The following is an 18618-nucleotide window of genomic DNA, read 5'->3' as shown; positions in this document are numbered from 1 at the left end:
GTATGCCTTAAATATGAATCACTAAAATTAAAAACTAGATAACGGAAAATATATGGGTATTCCATGTTAGAACTGCCCATAACTGTTTCTTTTTGTCAACATGCTTAATAATGTGGCAGCTAAACTTATGCCATTGTCGGAGGAATAAAGAACAAGTCCGTCGTAGCCATTCCAAATTGCTGACATTACCTCCTACTGATGTTTAGACGATTTATCTAAATCCTTTGTCAAAAGCAGTAAGTGCGGATAGCCCAGGAAATCGATAGCAGTGATGAAGAATTGTGCAAGTAACACATAGAACATAATGTTTCAACTATGTATTCAGAGAATAAATTGTAATGTGGTAGCACCAGTCAAACAGAAAAACAAACAAGTTTTCAAACCTAATTCAAAAAGCACAGGGTAACAAAGCATACAAACGAATTTGAACCAAGGAAGGTAATAAGATAAAGGTATAATGTCTTGTATTCTGTAATTTGACTGAGTCCTTATTCTGGTAAACAGGAACACTGTTTTGACTTAATCGAGCGTTTGTATAAGGGGTAATAGTTGAGAGTCCTTGTCTGGGTTTTACAGGAAGCCAGGTGAGGAATCGTGTGCTAACTTTAAAAATGAGATATATAGCGCCGCAAGACACAGCCAACAGCCTTCTGGCCAATAAACTTAATAACGAACAATTAGGATAGTCAAGTAGTCAAAGGGTTAATAAATGAAAAGGCATCGTCACCCTTCTTTCCAGCTTGAGGGATAATATAAAGCTTTACGTATTTGTTAATTTGTTTAGTCATCATTTGTGCAATAGCTTAAACATTCACTTAGTCTAAAGACCACTGACTAAAAGTGCATTGCGACCCTTCCGTACTGCGTCCTCAGAAGTAATATGAAATCTCGTGTATGATTGTGATAGTCATTCAATTGAATAACTGATAACTAAAAAAAAAAGTAGTTTTTTTTTTTACTGTCTGAGCTGTCAGGTAGTAAAATGTGGCAAAAAGTGTAGAATACATTTTGAAACTGCTACTACTCAACACAGGACCACTGGTTCTAGTTGATATAGTACCAGATCCGTCAACAGTTGGCATGACTGAGGAGGATTAATAAAAAAAAAATACAAATTGTTTTGTGGCCTTTACTTTTCTGACTTGTGGAGTTTGTTTGTTTGTTTTTCGAGATAGTACAAAAATATATCAGAGGACACTACCAAAAAGAAATTCAGGTTTAGGTATATTGAAAAGAATATTAGCATATATAAAAGATTGGTAAACCTTTAAGATAATACTGAAACATGTATAAAGTGTAAAATATAAAAAAAGAACACTAGCTAGTATAAAATCCTGAAACGTATATAAAAGAGTAATAACGTATAAAAGACTGAGAAATATATATAAAATAAATAACACTAGCATACATAAATGAAAACGTGAGCCTATCGCAAAGAACAGTAGCACAAATATATAAAACACTAAAAATATAAAAAACATATATAAAAAGACATCTAAGCAGTGGCGTGTATAAAAAAAATACTGAAATGTTTATAAAATACCGAAAATATATGAAATAATGCTGGCATGTGGAAAAAACTGAAGTATGTATAAATAAACACTAGCATTGATGAACTAAGTCTTAGAAATATTTAGAACGTTACCTTATATAAAAGATGGAGTAACAAAATAATACGACAATATATAAAAAAACGCTGAAACAAAGATACAAGTGTATATATATATATAAAATGTTAATATGTATAAAATACTGAGAAACATACAAAGGAAAACTGAAATATATTGAAATTAAAAAGCAGTGAAACACACAAAAGTTCTGAAATATTTATAAAAGGATACTACAATAGATAAAATACGACTAGGCGCACTTGCAAGAACGGCAGCAGATGTAAGTGGGAGAAAATAAAATGAAACGTGTTTAGAAGAACACTGAAACAAAAAGAAATTGATTCATGTATTAAAGACTGAAATATGTACATAAAGGATAACTGCAAAATGCATAAACAAATAGTATCGTATATAAAACACTGAAAACTGATAAGAGACAAAAAAAAATAAAAGAACATCAGCGTATATGAAAGAAGACTGAAACTCTTAAGAAAACACCCATGTGTATACAACTAATATGTAAAAAACAATAGCGTAGATAAAACAAGGTCAAGGCATATTGAAAACGGTATTAGAATAATCAAACATATAAAAATACGTGTATGAAAAGACTTAAACAAAAATAAAAAACGGATGTGTAGAAGACTAACCATTTTCTAAAGTAATACTAGTATGTGTGAAAGACAGAAAATATATAAAAACTATAATATATATAAGAGACTGGAAAATATTTAAAATAACATTAGCATATATAGTAAAACTGGAACGTATTTAAAATAACAGACATATTTTAAGGAACATCAGCATGTATAAAATATTAAAATATATATGAAGACCAAAACATTTGAAAGTACACTATAATGTATGAAACCCTAAAACATGTATAAAAGACTAAAAAATACATAACAGAACACTAGCATACCTAAAACACGGAGAAATGTATAAAATAACACTAGCATAGCTTACACTGTTAAATGTATATTACTAAATTCCCACCTATTCACTAAAGTTGTAATACATTCTCGAGTGTAAGAATGAACAGTATACTTACTATGCGTGCATGTAAACGCTAGTGATCATCAGTATTGTTTTAGCTGAAACTTCTAGAATCTTGTCTGACGCTTATAAATCAACATGACACATTAAGAGACAGTATATATTGCTGATTTGCTACAACTGGTATATCATAAATCTTAAAAGCTATAACTGTGATTAACGCATATTAAATGGGAACTTCAGATGTTGGCCAGAACATTTATAGATTTCGATAACTAATTCATAACATTAAAAATCAATATGATGAATCTGATAACACGACTAGTTTTAAGTATACACATATTATTATGTTTATGTTGTTTAATTTCTACAATAACAATGTTTCGCTGTGTAATTGATCTTTCATGCCATGGGTCATACTATTATTGAGTATTCTTTTGTTTCTTACTGCATATATACAACTGTTTCAATTTAAGTTTGATGCAAGTGTTATTATTTAGATAGTTTAAGTAAGTACAAGTGTTAAACATAGTTATTTTTAAAAGTAGCAGTATTTCGCAGATTAATGTAACTTTATGAATTAATATTGTGTACTTCAACTGTTGTGAATTGAATATTGTTGTATCATTGCATCATGTTACTATAATTCTAGGTTGTTTTCTAAAGCCTGGCATGACCAGCTGGTTAAGGCGCATGACTCATAATCTGAGGGTCGCGGGTTCGATTCCCCGTCGCACCAAACATTCTCGCCCTTTCAGCCGTTGGGGGGCTAATAATATGACGATCATTCCTACTCTTCGTTGGTAAAAGAGTAGCCCAAGAGTTGGCAGTGGGTGGTGATAATTAACTGCTTTTCCTCCAATCTTACACTGCTAAATTAGGGACGGCTAGTGCAGATAGCCCTCGTGTAGCTTTGCGCAAAATTCAAACCAAACCGAAGATTTGCTCTTTCTCGTAAAATATGGCATAAAAAATCGAAAATTCATGGAACGTGTCACCTACTAGTTGGAGAATAGTGGTACCTTAGTGGGGCATCACTTGATGGGAGAGTCTATCTACCTCAAGCAGGAATAATCTTCACCTAAAATATGTTGTGTATCAAATGATATTATTTAAAGAAGCTGTTGTTTGGTGCAAAGTTGCACAGGTTTGTGGGATGTAAGACTTGTCAGACAGGTGGCCAGCTAGGCAAGAATGTGCACTGTGGCTAGGGAATAAGTTAGGCTGTTCTACAGGGTAGCCCGTAAGTCCCTACCCATCCATATATCTTATGTATCTGTGTGCTGTCCCTCATTCTCGCTGCATAATATTATGCACAATACGCCCTTCAAGTGTAAATGGGCTTACATCGGTCATATTTCTCTGAAAAAAAAGAAACAAATTTATAATACATGCGTAAGTGAATATAACATAATAGCATATAGATGGGTAGAGACTTACGGGCCACCCTGTATATTGGAGAAATACTTACCTGATATAATTATACGAAAGATCAGGCAGAGGATAAAAATATCCTAGACTAGCATCCCAGAGAGAACAAGAACAACAAAAAATTATGTAGGTGGTAAAAAAGAAAGGTAACAGAATCATGATGTAAAGACAATTAAAGAAATTGAAGCATAAAAATATAGTTAAGATGTAAGAGGAAGAGACAAGTGTATGACAAGTAAGAGAGAAAAATTAAAAGTTAATATTTCCAAACTGAAAGAAGACTTGAGTGATAGGGGCTTATGTGAAGAGGCAGCCAGCAGTTCAACAAAAACAACGGAAAATGTGGAAAAAAACGTAAGACACACACTTGTTTTGGGATAATCTAATCAGCATCAATAAGAAGAAACTAGATTATAAATAAGATACTAAAACTGTTGGTGAAACTTTTTAGAGATGGAGTATGCTCAGATTTAATAACAGAAAGAGGAGGTTTGGAATCCTGAATTTAAAATCAAAATGGAACCAAACACTTAGTAGCCAATAGTTTGAAGTTTGTGTTGGCATTATTATATCTGATGGCTACAAATTTGTTTTTCTTGATATTTTTTTGTACTATATCTTTGTTTTATTTGAATTTTCTACTTGGGTGTAAAACAGAAGTATATAGGCCACAACCATCTTCCTTAAGAATGTTTGATTTTGTAATTACTTAATGAACTTTTACAAACCCATAAAATAACCCATTTTCTGTTTAGAATACAGTAAGCAGATGTACTTGTCCACTTGTTCTGAAAAACAAAACCCCTTTAGCACAGTACTCAAAGTTTCTCTTTCACCTGCCAAAAAACTTGTAGATGCTTCTTACATAGAAACAGTACATCAACAGAAAGGACAACTTAACTAGATTGTTCAAGCAAAAAAAGCAGTAGCCATCAAATGGAATATTGTAATGAATAATGGTAGTTCCATTACAGGTAAAGTTTCTTCACTTTTTTAGCTAATTTGTTATCTGCTGAATTGTTGATGTACTTACTATTTCTATATTTTGGTTGAACTTTCAGGTTCAATTTGATAGGGCTATTATTGGATCCACAAAAAAAAAACCTTCTACATGGCCCATATGTGTAGGATTCTGACACAAAGGTTCATTCTGCGATGCTGTTACAGGTAAGGCACATTATCAAGTGACAAATCATCATTTCTGCATCAGTGACTGCATATGAAACCTACAACTAGAGAAGTAACAATAATTGTTATTAGTGCAATGGCCAAGTTTGTGCACTGTACATGTCAATAATGTTCTGTTAGAAAACAAATCAACAACAAGTACTCAGAATGAAATTATAAATTCAGATGAGTAATAATGCGCCATGACCATGAACTTACACTGCTAGCTTTATCTAGTTACAATATAATCTGCTCAACATTACAACACTGCTAGCTTTATCTAGTTACAATATAATCTGCTCAACATTACAACACTTCTAGCTTTATCTAGTTACAATATAATCTGCTCAACATTACAACACTGCTAGCTTTATCTAGTTACAATATAATCTGTTCAACATTACAACACTTCTAGCACAGAACTTTCAAACTCACTCATATTTTTGTCAACTGAGGTTTCTCCTACCATATTTTAAACATAAAGTTAATTCAGTTCTACAGTTTTCTTGCTATGATTATGGATTTAAATGGTTTTACAGAATATTTTTTTTTTTATTTTAAAGTTGGAATTTTAATACCTCTGGATATTGTTTAAGATAACAGTAAACTGTTTTTGTGTGTTGGTTATCACTAGTTTTACCCACTGTTAGTATAAGCTCTTATTATGTATAGTTAACAGATTTTTTTCTTATATAGTATCAATAGTCAAGTTACATTAGTTTTTGCTAATTATTCTATTTGCCATATTTGTGATTGTTATAACTTTTCTTTCCAAGTCTTATTATTATTGAACTTTCTCAAGGCTTATAACATTTATTTTTTTTACTTTTTCAGATGATTTATACCCTCCCAGTGGCACAGCGATATGTTTGTGGATTTAATGCTAGAAACCAGGTTTCAATATCTGTGGGGGGCAGAACACAAGACAGCCATTTGTACAGTTTTGTGTATAACAAACAAAAAACAGAAGATTTAATTTTATTTATTATTTCCTGTTACTTACTTCATATGTTTTATTAAACAGCAGAGAGTAATTAATGTGAGAGTTGTATTAATACACCTCATCATGTGTTTAGCATTTTGTTTCCTTTATATCACATTTAAAATTGTATTTTAATTACAGAAATGATATTATAGCCATTTGTTGTAAAATTTCAGTGTTCAGTTAATTTCTTATTAATTTGTACATTCACAAACCTTAGTTATTGGTTGCACTCTTTGTAATGTCCTGCTATTTGACTCAATGAACACCTGAAATGTGATGTGTGTCATAGCAATTTATATCTGATACTACACTCCTCTAAAGTTACTGTGTCAAAGCAGTTTATTTCATTGGGTTTCATTGCTGTAAGTCATTTTTTGGGGAGGATGATGAAAAATGTTTGTACCAAGTTATGTTGATGTTAGGTTTTTCAGTGAACATTAAATCTATATTATTTGAAACAAACAGCTAGTGTTTATATGTTCTGTAAGGTATACTCTATTCTTACTTTCACTGACACCATAAATTGAAATTTTTAATATATATAGTTTTGTTATTATACATTTATTAAAGAAATTGTTTTTCATTGTCAGCTTAATGTGTATTTAGGACTAGCTCTAGATTCATAAGCTGACGAAATCTCACGAAGGTCACAACAAAACTGGTGGAGTAAGTTTAAGTATTATGCTTTCCCATCCAATTCATATCAAAGCAACCATATATTTATTTTCAATAATTATGCAGTCCTGTAAAAATGGATTTCTTGTACTACAAATCATTATTAGGATTATTTTTTGTACTGAAGTTACCAAAAATCATTTTAGCTTACATTTGTCTTGCTAGAGGCAAGTAGCATAGTGATGGCATTCTAATTTGAGATGAATGTCAATGTAAGACTGTATAAGTTTAATTCTTGTAACTTACAGTTTTAAATAGCTAAAATTAGCTCTATATAATCAACATTTGCATTAAAAAGCTTCGTGTAGCAGTATTTAGTGCAAATCTGCTTGTGAATGACATAAAAAATCTAATTTGTTTTCAAAATATTTTTGTTTTACATACTTCTCTTTATTTTTCCATTTATTCTATATGACATGCAGTGTTAATTGGACTTCAAAGAAATTGTTCTGAACTTCAAAACATCCATTTATCTGTCTAACAATTTAATTTGAAACTAAGATCCTAGAATGAAGAATAAGTTTGTTATTCTAGAAAAAAAAATGTCTGAAAGCTCAAAAAAACATATGCAGTTTTTATGTTAGAGTAATCAAGGATATGGGGATTAAAGTTCTAATGGGAATTGATCACTTTTAGAAGCACATAACATTGAATTTCTACTTTCATAGTGTTTTAACTTTATACAGTTTTTAATTATATGCAAATAATATTACTAGTAACCACAGACATTGCTAGGTTCTTAAAAGTTTCAAAACTCATGCCCATATGGATGGGGATTTTTTATGTTTTGGTATGATATTGATCATGGTTTTCTGTTTTAATTTTTCAATCACTAACTGGGGATTCAGGGAACAAGCTCTGTATGCCAATGTTCAGTAATGCCTTACTTAATTAAAACATTTACTTCTCTAATTATAGGTTTGGTATTCAGATAAACTTAGATCAAAGATAGGTCTGCTTAATGAAGAGCAGATGGTTCAACAAGATATTTATTACAAAGTAGTACTAACTCTCTGAGTACCTGAATTTGTGAGAATAAACATATTGGAAACATTGTAATATGCAAATAAACATTTTATTTTACCAGACTTAACTCAAACACAAACACAATACATGTACTTTCTGTTGTGGACATGAGATGTTCAGTTGTACTGAATTAGGTAACTTTTGTTAAATTCATTAAATGTAGATCATCTACCTACAGTGAACATTGGGCTTACCCAGAGTAACTACCACTGCCCATGTGACTAGCTCTTTCTCATTCAAACGTAGAAGAGGTTATAACTTAGAGATACCACCTCACCTACCATTAAAGGACAGTGCTGTCAACTTTCTTGCAATGGTATGCACCATTACAGCCATACTCTCATGACAGAGCATAAGCAAACCAAATAGAATGGCAAGGAACAAAGGCAACTAGAATGACATGAAATTAACAACTTTCTTGGTCATTGAAAATTGTATATACTCAGAAATAACTGATATAAATAATACTATAAGAGTGTAGTTAAGTGATTGTGTTTATATGCTGTAATTGAATAAAAAAGATAACTGAGGAAATACTTCTTCATGATTGAACATAATGTATAATTGATTTATTCCATTAAAAAAAATAAAAGGTGTAACATTTATTATTATTTTTATTATTTAGAAATGGCTTACAATATATTGGACCACAGATATTTAAAATGTGCCTATGTATGTTATTTAAAACTTTACTCAAAACTTCCTTGTGGTGACATAAAAGGTTGAGTGTTCAACTTAGATGTTTCCATTCCACAACTCTCTGAAATGTAGTTAAGACTTTTATTTTAAAAAAAAACACACAACACTGGTATTTTAAGAGTAACGTGTTGAAAATATTTCAAGAATTGTTTGTTCAAGATGGTAAAATAATGTAACATGATAATTAGTCTTAACATTTGGTTGAACCAACTTGGATTTTGTGGCCTGGTACTTATGAAGGATTTGCACTGAAAAATGTAACTTGCCAAGCTATATGAATTAAAAAGTTTTTGATTATGAGAATCTATTTGTATAAAATTACATGAGAGACATTAAGTTATATGGTATAATCATTTTGCACAAAACATACAGAGCAAATACTTTATTGAACAGAAAAGTCCTAGTTGTAAGTATAGTACTTTACTAATTTTGGCTTTCATCTTATTTTTACTTCCACATTAGACTCAAAGAAGCACTATAAAGATTGAACAATACATTATTTTAAAAATTCTCATTTGGGAGTTCACTTAAAGGTAAACTTTCTTTAACTGAATATTCAGTAATAAAATACATGGGCTAGCTGTTGTTTATTAAAATGTTCTTTAAGATGGTGATTTCTATATGAAAAGTGAGGTAGTTGAAACAGATGGTATATGCTCTATTGAGGAGGCTGAGAATAAGGTTATGTTTAAAGAAACAAAACTGTTGAATTGAGAATGTAAGCCTATATGTGTATTTTTACAATAAATGGATGCTTTGGTTATTTAATCTATTGATTTGGATATCAAGAAAAGGCAAATTATCATTTTTTTAAGTTTCACAAGTAAAATTAATGTTAGGGTGTTTTGAATTTAAATTATCTAAAAACTGTTTGATGTGATTAGAGCTTCTACAGAATAAAAACATATCATCAACATACCTTCTATTTATACCAGTTTGTATTTAGTGGGACAGGTGTCCAATCAGAAATGCTCATAACGACAAGGAGTTGGCCCTAAAGATGACCCCATCTTATAGATTAGATACTTTATTCAGTTGAGAGCCTTCAGATCAATGAGGCATACTGATAAATCCAGCAACTAAGATGGATGTGGGAAGCATAAAAAGAATATGAATAGAGAATTCTGCAGTTGACTTCACACAGGGACAACAGAAGGGTGTCCATCAGAATGAAATGGATGGCTTATCTGAAGCACTGATTGTTACTCAATTTTACAATAATATTAACACTAGCAACAGCTACTGCTCTGTTTCACTGTTAACAATAACGGTAATGCAGATTAAGCTGCCAGTGTATAAAGAGATGGTAAAAGAGAATTGTCAGCCACTTTATTAAATGTTTCAGACAAACTGTCTCCTGACTCCTGAATAGCTGGATTTGATTGTTCAATGCTTAATGCTCAGTTTGGACTATTCAATGTTCAACATGCTAGAGCACTTCAATGAGGAGAAACTTATGGACTGGTACACAATAGTTATCAAGTTTATACTTATGCAATCAATCTGAAGAGGTTATACAGTAAAGAGATCATTATATATAAATACATGAAAGGTTTGCCAAACAAATACTTATGGCATGGTATTGTTTCAAGGAACATTTTATTTCTGACTGAATCTATTTCTGTGATGACAGGGTTTGAGTTAGTTTTATTGGTAGCTGATAGAATAAAAGATAAATCCACCACCTTTGAAAGAATCTCAGTATTCCATGATGGACCTCAAGATTCAGCAGATGACAGCTACAATGCTGCCAAAACCACAAGGTGTTGTGATACAATCCTCATGGTTCCCTATTAGACAGTAGGGCTGTTTAGATCAGTTTTCCATGGTTGAACACCATTGTAGCAGAAGAAACCTTTAAGAATATGCCTAAAATGTGAAGGATGAAGCTTCTTTTTTAACTGAGACTTACCAGATTTAGAACTATTTGTATCCTGTTACACAGATGAGAGGGCAAATGCAAGTCTTATACTGGCTGATGTGGCAACAACTTCAGCTCCTTCAACTAGTAGATCTTGAATTATATCTTTTCATTAGCTTTTTGGCCTAATACAACAATCAACTTCTATCGAAACATACAATAGCTGGTTTGAACAAAAAGCCTGACATCATATAGATTGTACCAAAGATGGTATTTGGACAAAGAGTTGATTTTCTCAAATGTATTAACTAACATAACCTCTGTTTGGATAATCATACCAGTCTCCCTGAAATGCAGTAAAGGATGATTAACTCAACATGAAGAATTTATGTGACTGTATACATTTTGATGACTGTACATGATAATCCTAAAGTTGATCCAATTTACTTTTATTTATGTAGTCAGTTTTCCAGTCCTCAGTTGACAGCACTAACATTGAAAGCATAACATCTTGGATAGGTTTTTTTATCCTATGACGGTGAAAGTAATTTTCCTGTTATCACTGGTACTTCTTCTACATTTAAACTGTATACATCCACAACATGAAATGAAATGAGGACAGTGAAATATGGCAGTGACAGCTATTTTTGCTCACTCATCACTGTAATAACTGCATTATTAATATATTTAAAAATATATTTTTTTAATTTAAGAAACTGGAATGAATGATTGGTTAAATGAGTTTTACTGCAGCAGGTAACATTAAAAAACAAGGTGAATAGATGATAAATTTAAAAATACACATTTTTGAATACTGAAACATCACCAGCGTAATTCACAATTGTTAGAATAGCAAAAGGATGAATGAATGATATTTTGAATAAACAGTTCCTTTTATTTCTAATTATTTTAAGCAATACAGAGTTAAAGAAATAGTATATTTAGACCATATTAAACATGCGGTGGAGACTAATGTAAATACTTGAAGTTACAAGCACAAGTTGTTTTGTCATAAAAACACCAGAAGCAATCTAGGACAGCCTTTGTCTATGAATCATAAATAATGTAATAGCTTTAATTGAACCATAAATTCCACATCAGAAATAACTGCATTAATTAATAGACATGATAGTAAATATGGTGAGTCAGAATACTTGGCTAGCTAGTAGGACACTAGCAGAAATTATATGTACAAGCAAAGTTTGTAATAATGATCAACTTCAGAGTGACCAATGTAAAATGTATGTAAAATCAATAATATTCTGTAGCAGTCTTCAACTATAGAAATTATTAAATAACATTTCCTGGTATTTGGCAATGTTTAACTTATCATTTAACTATTTCAGTAATTTCCTTCACAAATGAAATACCTAACATTATTTTACACACTTTTATTATCACAAGCTCTTATGAAGTAAGTGAATGTGACTTTGCTGTGGATTAACACCTTTGCAATAGAGTATTTTCTTTTTATAGCTATTAGTTCAGAATTCAGGATGGCATGCTGAGAACCAGTGTGTAGTTTTTCACATAAATATCTGAACTCTTTCTCTTTAAATAGCCTCAAAGAGTACTATGTTTACTCAATGCTGATGTGTCTCTGCTGTTAAAACCATTAAAATCACAAACTTTGTACACTGTTATATTACTTACAGTGCACTTCTTAATCCTACATAAATACACAAATATTTTTTTTGCTCTTCTCAGTAAATTGTGAATCTCTTTATTGCAATCCAAGGTTCAAGGTGAGAAAATATGTAAGAATTATTTCACAGTAATATTATACTGATTGCTATTAATGGGCAGGTTCTCTCCATTTGGTGAAATAATGCAAAGTCCTGACCACATAATGAATTTGTTTTACCTCTTCAACCAAAAATCCAACAAATTAACTCTTCTGACCTACCTTTCCCTACATCATTAGCCACTATCTGTACAACAAAAACTCCATCATTGGTAGCAACCATTAATATATCTCTTGTTCTGTCTGTTGTATCCTCAACCTGAGCCACTAAGTAGCATAATCTAAATATTCTTTCTCTTATTTACTCCTCACACTATTCTATCTACATTCTTTATTAAGAAATTACCTATAACCTCCTTATCATCCACATCCTTCTCTGACCTTTTTGTTTTCCTACACCCAAATCAAAGGCTGGAATCTGTTGTTCAGTAAAATAGGGTGATTATAACTAAATCCAATACTTCTAACTCTAACAGTACTCTTTCCTTCAAGTTACTGTTAGTTGATGCATCCCTTACACATAAGATCTTAAGCTCCTCTTTAAATTCTGCTGTATTTCCCACATGTGTCAGGTGCTTAAATGAAACTGGAAATAACTTTAGCTAAGGAAGCACTTCACATCTGAGTGTGACATCTCAGAATAACATCACATAAATTATAATTTCTTAATTACATGCGAGTGTAGAGTAAACTTTCTGATATTTAATATTATCATATACAAGTACATAAATATAATGAGCTAAGAGAACCAGTCATACTGTTCAATAGTGGATTTGACAGACGAAGTATGTGTACAACAGTTAAAGGAAACATCTCATTAGTCTAAATGTTACTTTAATACATAATGTGAAATGTCAATTAGATACTAAGATATTTTTTTTAATCTTGCTGATGGAGTCCATATACATCCCATCATATTTCAAATACACTAACTTTTGAAGCACTAAATTTATTGTAAGTTTATGACTGTACTGACTATACAAGATCCTTAATGATAAGAGTCACACACAAAATATTTGTAAAAATCTCATCAATATTGCAGCTTATCACATAAAATACTGCTGGATCACTATGTATTTTACATTAACAGCAAATGATTTCATCCAATTTTCTTTAGCCAGTTCCTTTATACTAATGCTATAATAGGCATAATCATAAATCTGAAAATAAATGTAGAGTTGAATGCTAATAAAAAGGAAACAATTTTCTATATATTATGAACTACTTTTAAAGTCCACTAGAACCATGTTTTTAAATGAAATTATTATGCATATTTAAAGTCAGAACCTTCCCCAATTTGCAGTACAGATTTCACATGTATATATTCAAAACATTCAACAATCAGCTTTCCACTGCAACAATCAAGGTATATCAGTGATACCCTCCAATTCTGGAAAGGATTAAAGTATTTTACTTTACTATTGCATTCCTTACCCATTTTTATACATCTCATGAATGTTGAATGAGCACTGTTTTCTGTTCAACTGATTTACTTCACATCAAGGATGCAAGGTTTTGCACTGCTATCACCAATTGTAAAATTATTCAGTATGATTCAATTCACAAACCCAACTAGTATAAACAGTATAAAAACAAGTGAGAAATTTGTGAGATTAAGTATGTTAATTTATTTGCAAGCACCACTGACTTAAATTACATAGATTTTTCTGTAAAAATAATTTTTATAATAATTTTTCACAAAGAACTTTCCAATTCAGCTCTTCATTTATATATACATGTATACATTAAGTGAACATGCATGTAACAAGAAAGTCATTACAGTAACTCTGTCATTTTCAGTCAATATTGAAATCATGGAGACAGATGCTTACACAGTTTAGTGTTTTTATAAGAATAAAACTGTACAATGTATCATACAGAGTTCAGCATTTATCACTGTTCTTTTCCCCAACATAGGCTTTTACAGGAACTTGTTTCTGCAATTTAATGCTATCCCATAACCAATTAACATTAACAATTACTGCACTAATATCAGGTAGTATTACTTTATTGTCACTAACAATGTGTGTTGCCCCTTCAATATTATAATGTTCTACTAAATCACCATCGTAAGCTATAAAGATACGACAAAGATAGTCATACTCTTCAATGGATTTTGGTAAATATAACTTAACTCCACTGAAGACGTCAGGAAATAAACACTTTAATCTCTTTGCAGATGGCTCATCTTCTTTTCCTTTTTCTTGCTCTCTCTTCTTAGGAGTTACACTCTCATTGATATTTTTGTATAATTTTGGTTTTGCTTCATCAGATATATCTTGATAAAAATGTTTGCTTTTGAACATATCTTGAATTTCACTAGTAACTTGTTTTGACTTTTTAAATAATTGTTTTAATTCCTGTAAATTTGTGGCTTCTTTCCATGTTTTGTCATCTCGGATTTTTGCAACTCTTGGAAAACGAATGGAGATTCCATTGGCTGTATGGATTTCTGCTTTGGTGAATTCTGCCCCAACAATTTCCCATACTGGTGAGGTTTTAGGATCATTAGCAACAAAATCAGGAATAAGAGTTTTATTCACTTTCAGCCAAGCAGGAACTTTACTTGGATCTTTGCTAATTTTTTTCATGTCCAGCTCAATTTGGAGTTTTTCAAAAGTAGCATCATCATGACCACCATGCACTTTTGTAACAGTACACCATTTGTTACTGACAGGATCATGACATCCCATTAGAAATACTGACATCATCCCACCTTTATTACCAGTTCCAAAATATGCCCCAACAACAACAAGATCAGCTGAATCTGCCATTGCTCCATCTCCTAGATAGTCTTTTTTAACTTTTAGCCAATGTCGCTTTCCTGGTTCATATGTGCTATTTGTGCCTTTCAGAACTAGCCCTTCTAAACCCTGATTAATAGCAGACTGAATCATATTTTTTAGTACTTCTTTTTCTGTCACAAACTTCATTTCTGAAAATATGATGTGATTTTTAATCTCTATCATGTTTTGAGAAAGAATGTTGCGTCTCTCGGATAAAGGACGCTCCATTAGATTTTCTCCATTATAATGAATGCAGTCAAAGACAAACAAACACACATTTGCATCCTTGAAAGCAGCTTTTTTATGAACTCCTAATGTTCCAAATGGAAGTGGCTTCCCAGTTTGAGTGTCCACAAGTAGTATTTCACTATCAAGTATCAAATCACTAGCTTGAGGAAAAGCTTTAGGTATGTAATCTTTCAGATGTGAAATTTTGTGAGACACCACAGGTTTCAAACTTCGACTAAAATAATTAAATTTGTCTCCCTGTTTGTGAATCTGTACTCTTTCGCCATCATACTTTACTTCAGCATACATTCCATTTGGAAATTTCTTGAAGGCATATTCCACAGAATTGCAAGGTTCAGCTAACATGGGCAGCACAGGTGTCATTAATGATACTTGAATGCTCAATGACTTTTTCAGATTTCCTGCTCTCTTTGTCTCATTAATCTTCTCTACTACATCTTGCAGGTTTCTAGAGGCTTGAAATGCTTCATATGCAGTTGGATGGAGAGCATCTAATACATGTTTAGCACCTGTATTAATTCTCAGATCACGTTTGATCAGTCTAATAATCATTTTTAAATCATTTCCAGTACTTCTAATAGCAATTTTCTTCAGAATATGTGATTGATTCTCTTCTCTTGTTTCTAATGACAAACTGTTTAAAAACATATCCACCTGTTGCAAGGTCAAACAGCTCTTTTTTACATTATAATCTATTTCTGACTGTTCAAAAAACATCTTGATGGTTTCAGCAACATCTCCTTTCTCTAAATCAGTTATCATTTCTTCCTGACTAGTGCCAAAAATCTGGGAAAAAAGTTTCACTAACTGTTTACTCTGAAGGTTATACACTCGTTTAATAACACCCGGTAATAACATTCTGACCCACAAATGTAAATCACCTGAAAATCCATTTCCTGAGCTACCATTTCGAAAAAAATTAGCCATTATTTTTGTTTTCTCATTATAACTTGATTCTTCAGCAAGTTTAGCACAAAGTCGACAGAATTCCCTAAAGCTGTCATCGTTTGTTGAGCTTTGCCTTTCCAAATTATTTACTTTTGATGTGCTTGGACTAACGAACTCTTTATTTACAGTTTTTGATTGTTCTTTTTTATTATTTTGAACTGTATATTTCTTAGTTACTTTTTGAAAGTTCTTTTGTGGTGCAGCTTTAATGAAATTCAAAACGACTTCTTTATCCTCATTTTTTAAGTACATCCAACCTTCCAAGTCTTCGGGATCTTCAATTTTTTTTGTAGATGCACGTGCTCGCTGAAATTGTTCAAAAATACAGGGTACGTGGAACCACTGTTTCATCTCGCCCTCTCCATCTGTAAATGGATTTGGTACAATTTTTCCAATCCTTAACACCTCTTTTTCAATCTTTTGTTTACACTTTCTGCAATTAGCAGTTCCTCTTTTGGCATAATCTACACAATACCTATTTTCTGTCATAATTCTTGTTTCAAAAAAATATAAAACTTACAGACAATTCCCTTTAACACGTATATTTTATCACATTAGGCAGGTTTCACCCTGCAACAAATTTGTAATTGAAAACCAAAGTAATTAGCAAATTTGTAGTTGTAATATTACTATTATTAGGCCTAAATAATATTATTAATCATTCACCTTCGTCAAAAATTTAAAATAATCAGTTAAGCCTACTTCCGGTTATTCCATGTGTTGTATCTTACATAAGCATTCATCTCTACAACCTAACACATCTGATTTAGAATAAATAATAATAAGGAAACACGAATTTCAAGGCAGTAGACCGAGAAACTTATTGCTGACACACTGTAGGTCACAAAATCAATAACAAGAATAAAATATAAATATTTTCTCTGTTCAAAACAAATTATGACTATGCTTAAATGATGGGAGAGAAAAAAAAGAGCTAATTTCATTGTTCAAATTATTAAGCAATTTTGTAAGTTTAAAAAATACATATTCCCCTCAAAAATAAATTTTACTTTATGATTATTTTGAATTTCGCGCTAAGCTACTCGAGGGCTATTTGCGCTAGACTTCCCTAATTTAGCAATGTAAGATTAGAAGAAAGGCAGCTAGTCATCACCACCCATCACCAACTCTTGGGCTACTATTTTACCAATGAATAGTGGGTTTGACCGTAACATAATGCCCCCATGTTTGGTGTGACAGGGATTCGAATCCGAAACCCTCCAATTACGAGTCGAGTGCCTTAACCACTTTACCATGCCGGGCCTACTTTATGATAATTATATAAGAAAAGACGAGGAAGAAAGACGAAAGAAGCGCACAAAAACAATAAGCTTGTTTGTTTGTTTGTTTTTTGAATTTCGCACAAAGCTATTCGAGGGCTATCTGTGCTAGCCGTCTCTAATTTAGCAGTGTAAGACTAGAGGGAAGGCAGCCAGTCATCACCACCCACCGCCAACTCTTGGGATACTCTTTTACCAACGAATTGACGGATTGACCGTCACATTATAACGCCCCCACGGCTGAAAGGGCGAGCATGTTTGGCGCGACGGGATGCGCACCTGCAACCCTCAGATTACGAGTCGCACGCCTTAAACAATAAGCATCATAAAAGTCTTATTATTCTCCGGCGTAAGATTTTAATTCCGTGTTAGTATATAACTAAGTTATGAATTAAAAATATAGAACTATGTATGGTTGAAATTCAATGTTACATATTCTAGGAATTTTAAGTCAAGTTGTTATAACCATTATGTCAGTTTTATTTTATTTAGAGTTATTATATTGTGAGAAATTTCATCTCATTATTGCTTCTTACTAATGTTGGCTAGGGATATAATATTGATATATTTGAGCTAGAGTATCCGTGACTGTAATTTTCTGTGTATATTGTAATTGTTTCATAAACTTTATTATTAATGGCGAAACTAAAACCTTTAAATTGAACACAAACCCATTATTGGGAAGGATGTGATTTTTATCTCCTTCTGACACAACGAAATAATATCTGACATTATTTTTAACCATTTCAAGGAAGATTAGCTTCATTGTCTAGCCTTTCATCATTTTTTTCTTCTTTAATGCAGAAGAAATTGAGAATGTAGATTCACACGTCGAAACTGTGAAGTGTGTAAACACAAATAACATTGCGGCCTCTGCTCCTCCCCTCCTCCACTGCCAAGCCTTACGAAATTAAACTTGTAGCGAAATAGATGAAGAAGTAAAGAAGTAGGACTCTGTGTTTTTAACCAAATATATTCATCGTGAAGGTTTAAGACTTATGAATAAATAACAGAATTGCAAATTTTTTATAGGTTCTTTAGGCATCCGTGGTTTGTGCCCAGTTACTGCAGAGAAAAAAAAAAAGGATTTAAACTTCACACTCTGAGGTACAGGGTATTTTATAAGAGTTGACAACCAAATTTTTTTTCGTCTTCTAAGCA

At 31.9% G+C, this 18618-nt stretch overlaps 2 protein-coding genes and 1 long non-coding RNA gene across 3 annotated transcripts in view; 1 reads left to right on the top strand and 2 right to left on the bottom strand.

Annotated features, from left to right (window-relative positions):
* The window catches only part of LOC143256407 (ubiquilin-1-like), a 69843-nt gene extending 63569 nt beyond the window's left edge, over nt 1–6274 (top strand). Inside the window, exons 12-13 of the transcript XR_013031344.1 lie at nt 5099–5204; nt 6039–6274. The gene's annotated coding sequence lies outside the window, so the exon portion shown is untranslated. The remainder of the gene's footprint in view (nt 1–5098; nt 5205–6038) is intronic.
* On the bottom strand, nt 1305–17098 carry LOC143256414 (uncharacterized). Its single transcript, XR_013031350.1, has 3 exons — nt 16844–17098; nt 5071–5269; nt 1305–1931 (listed from the first exon to the last, which is right to left on the bottom strand). It is a non-coding gene; the product is annotated as an uncharacterized LOC143256414 (long non-coding RNA).
* DNAlig3 (DNA ligase 3) lies at nt 13799–16850 on the bottom strand. The gene has a single exon (XM_076513605.1). It carries the CDS (start codon nt 16664–16666, stop codon nt 14078–14080), a length of 2589 nt encoding a protein of 862 aa, XP_076369720.1. The 5' UTR covers nt 16667–16850; the 3' UTR covers nt 13799–14077.
* Nucleotides 17099–18618: the final 1520 nt, after the last annotated feature.

The sequence above is a fragment of the Tachypleus tridentatus genome, chromosome 1 (genome assembly GCF_004210375.1).
Source record: "Tachypleus tridentatus isolate NWPU-2018 chromosome 1, ASM421037v1, whole genome shotgun sequence".
NCBI lineage: Eukaryota > Metazoa > Arthropoda > Merostomata > Xiphosura > Limulidae > Tachypleus > Tachypleus tridentatus.
Note: the sequence above shows the minus strand (reverse complement) of the source record. Positions and strands in the feature narration are given on the sequence as shown.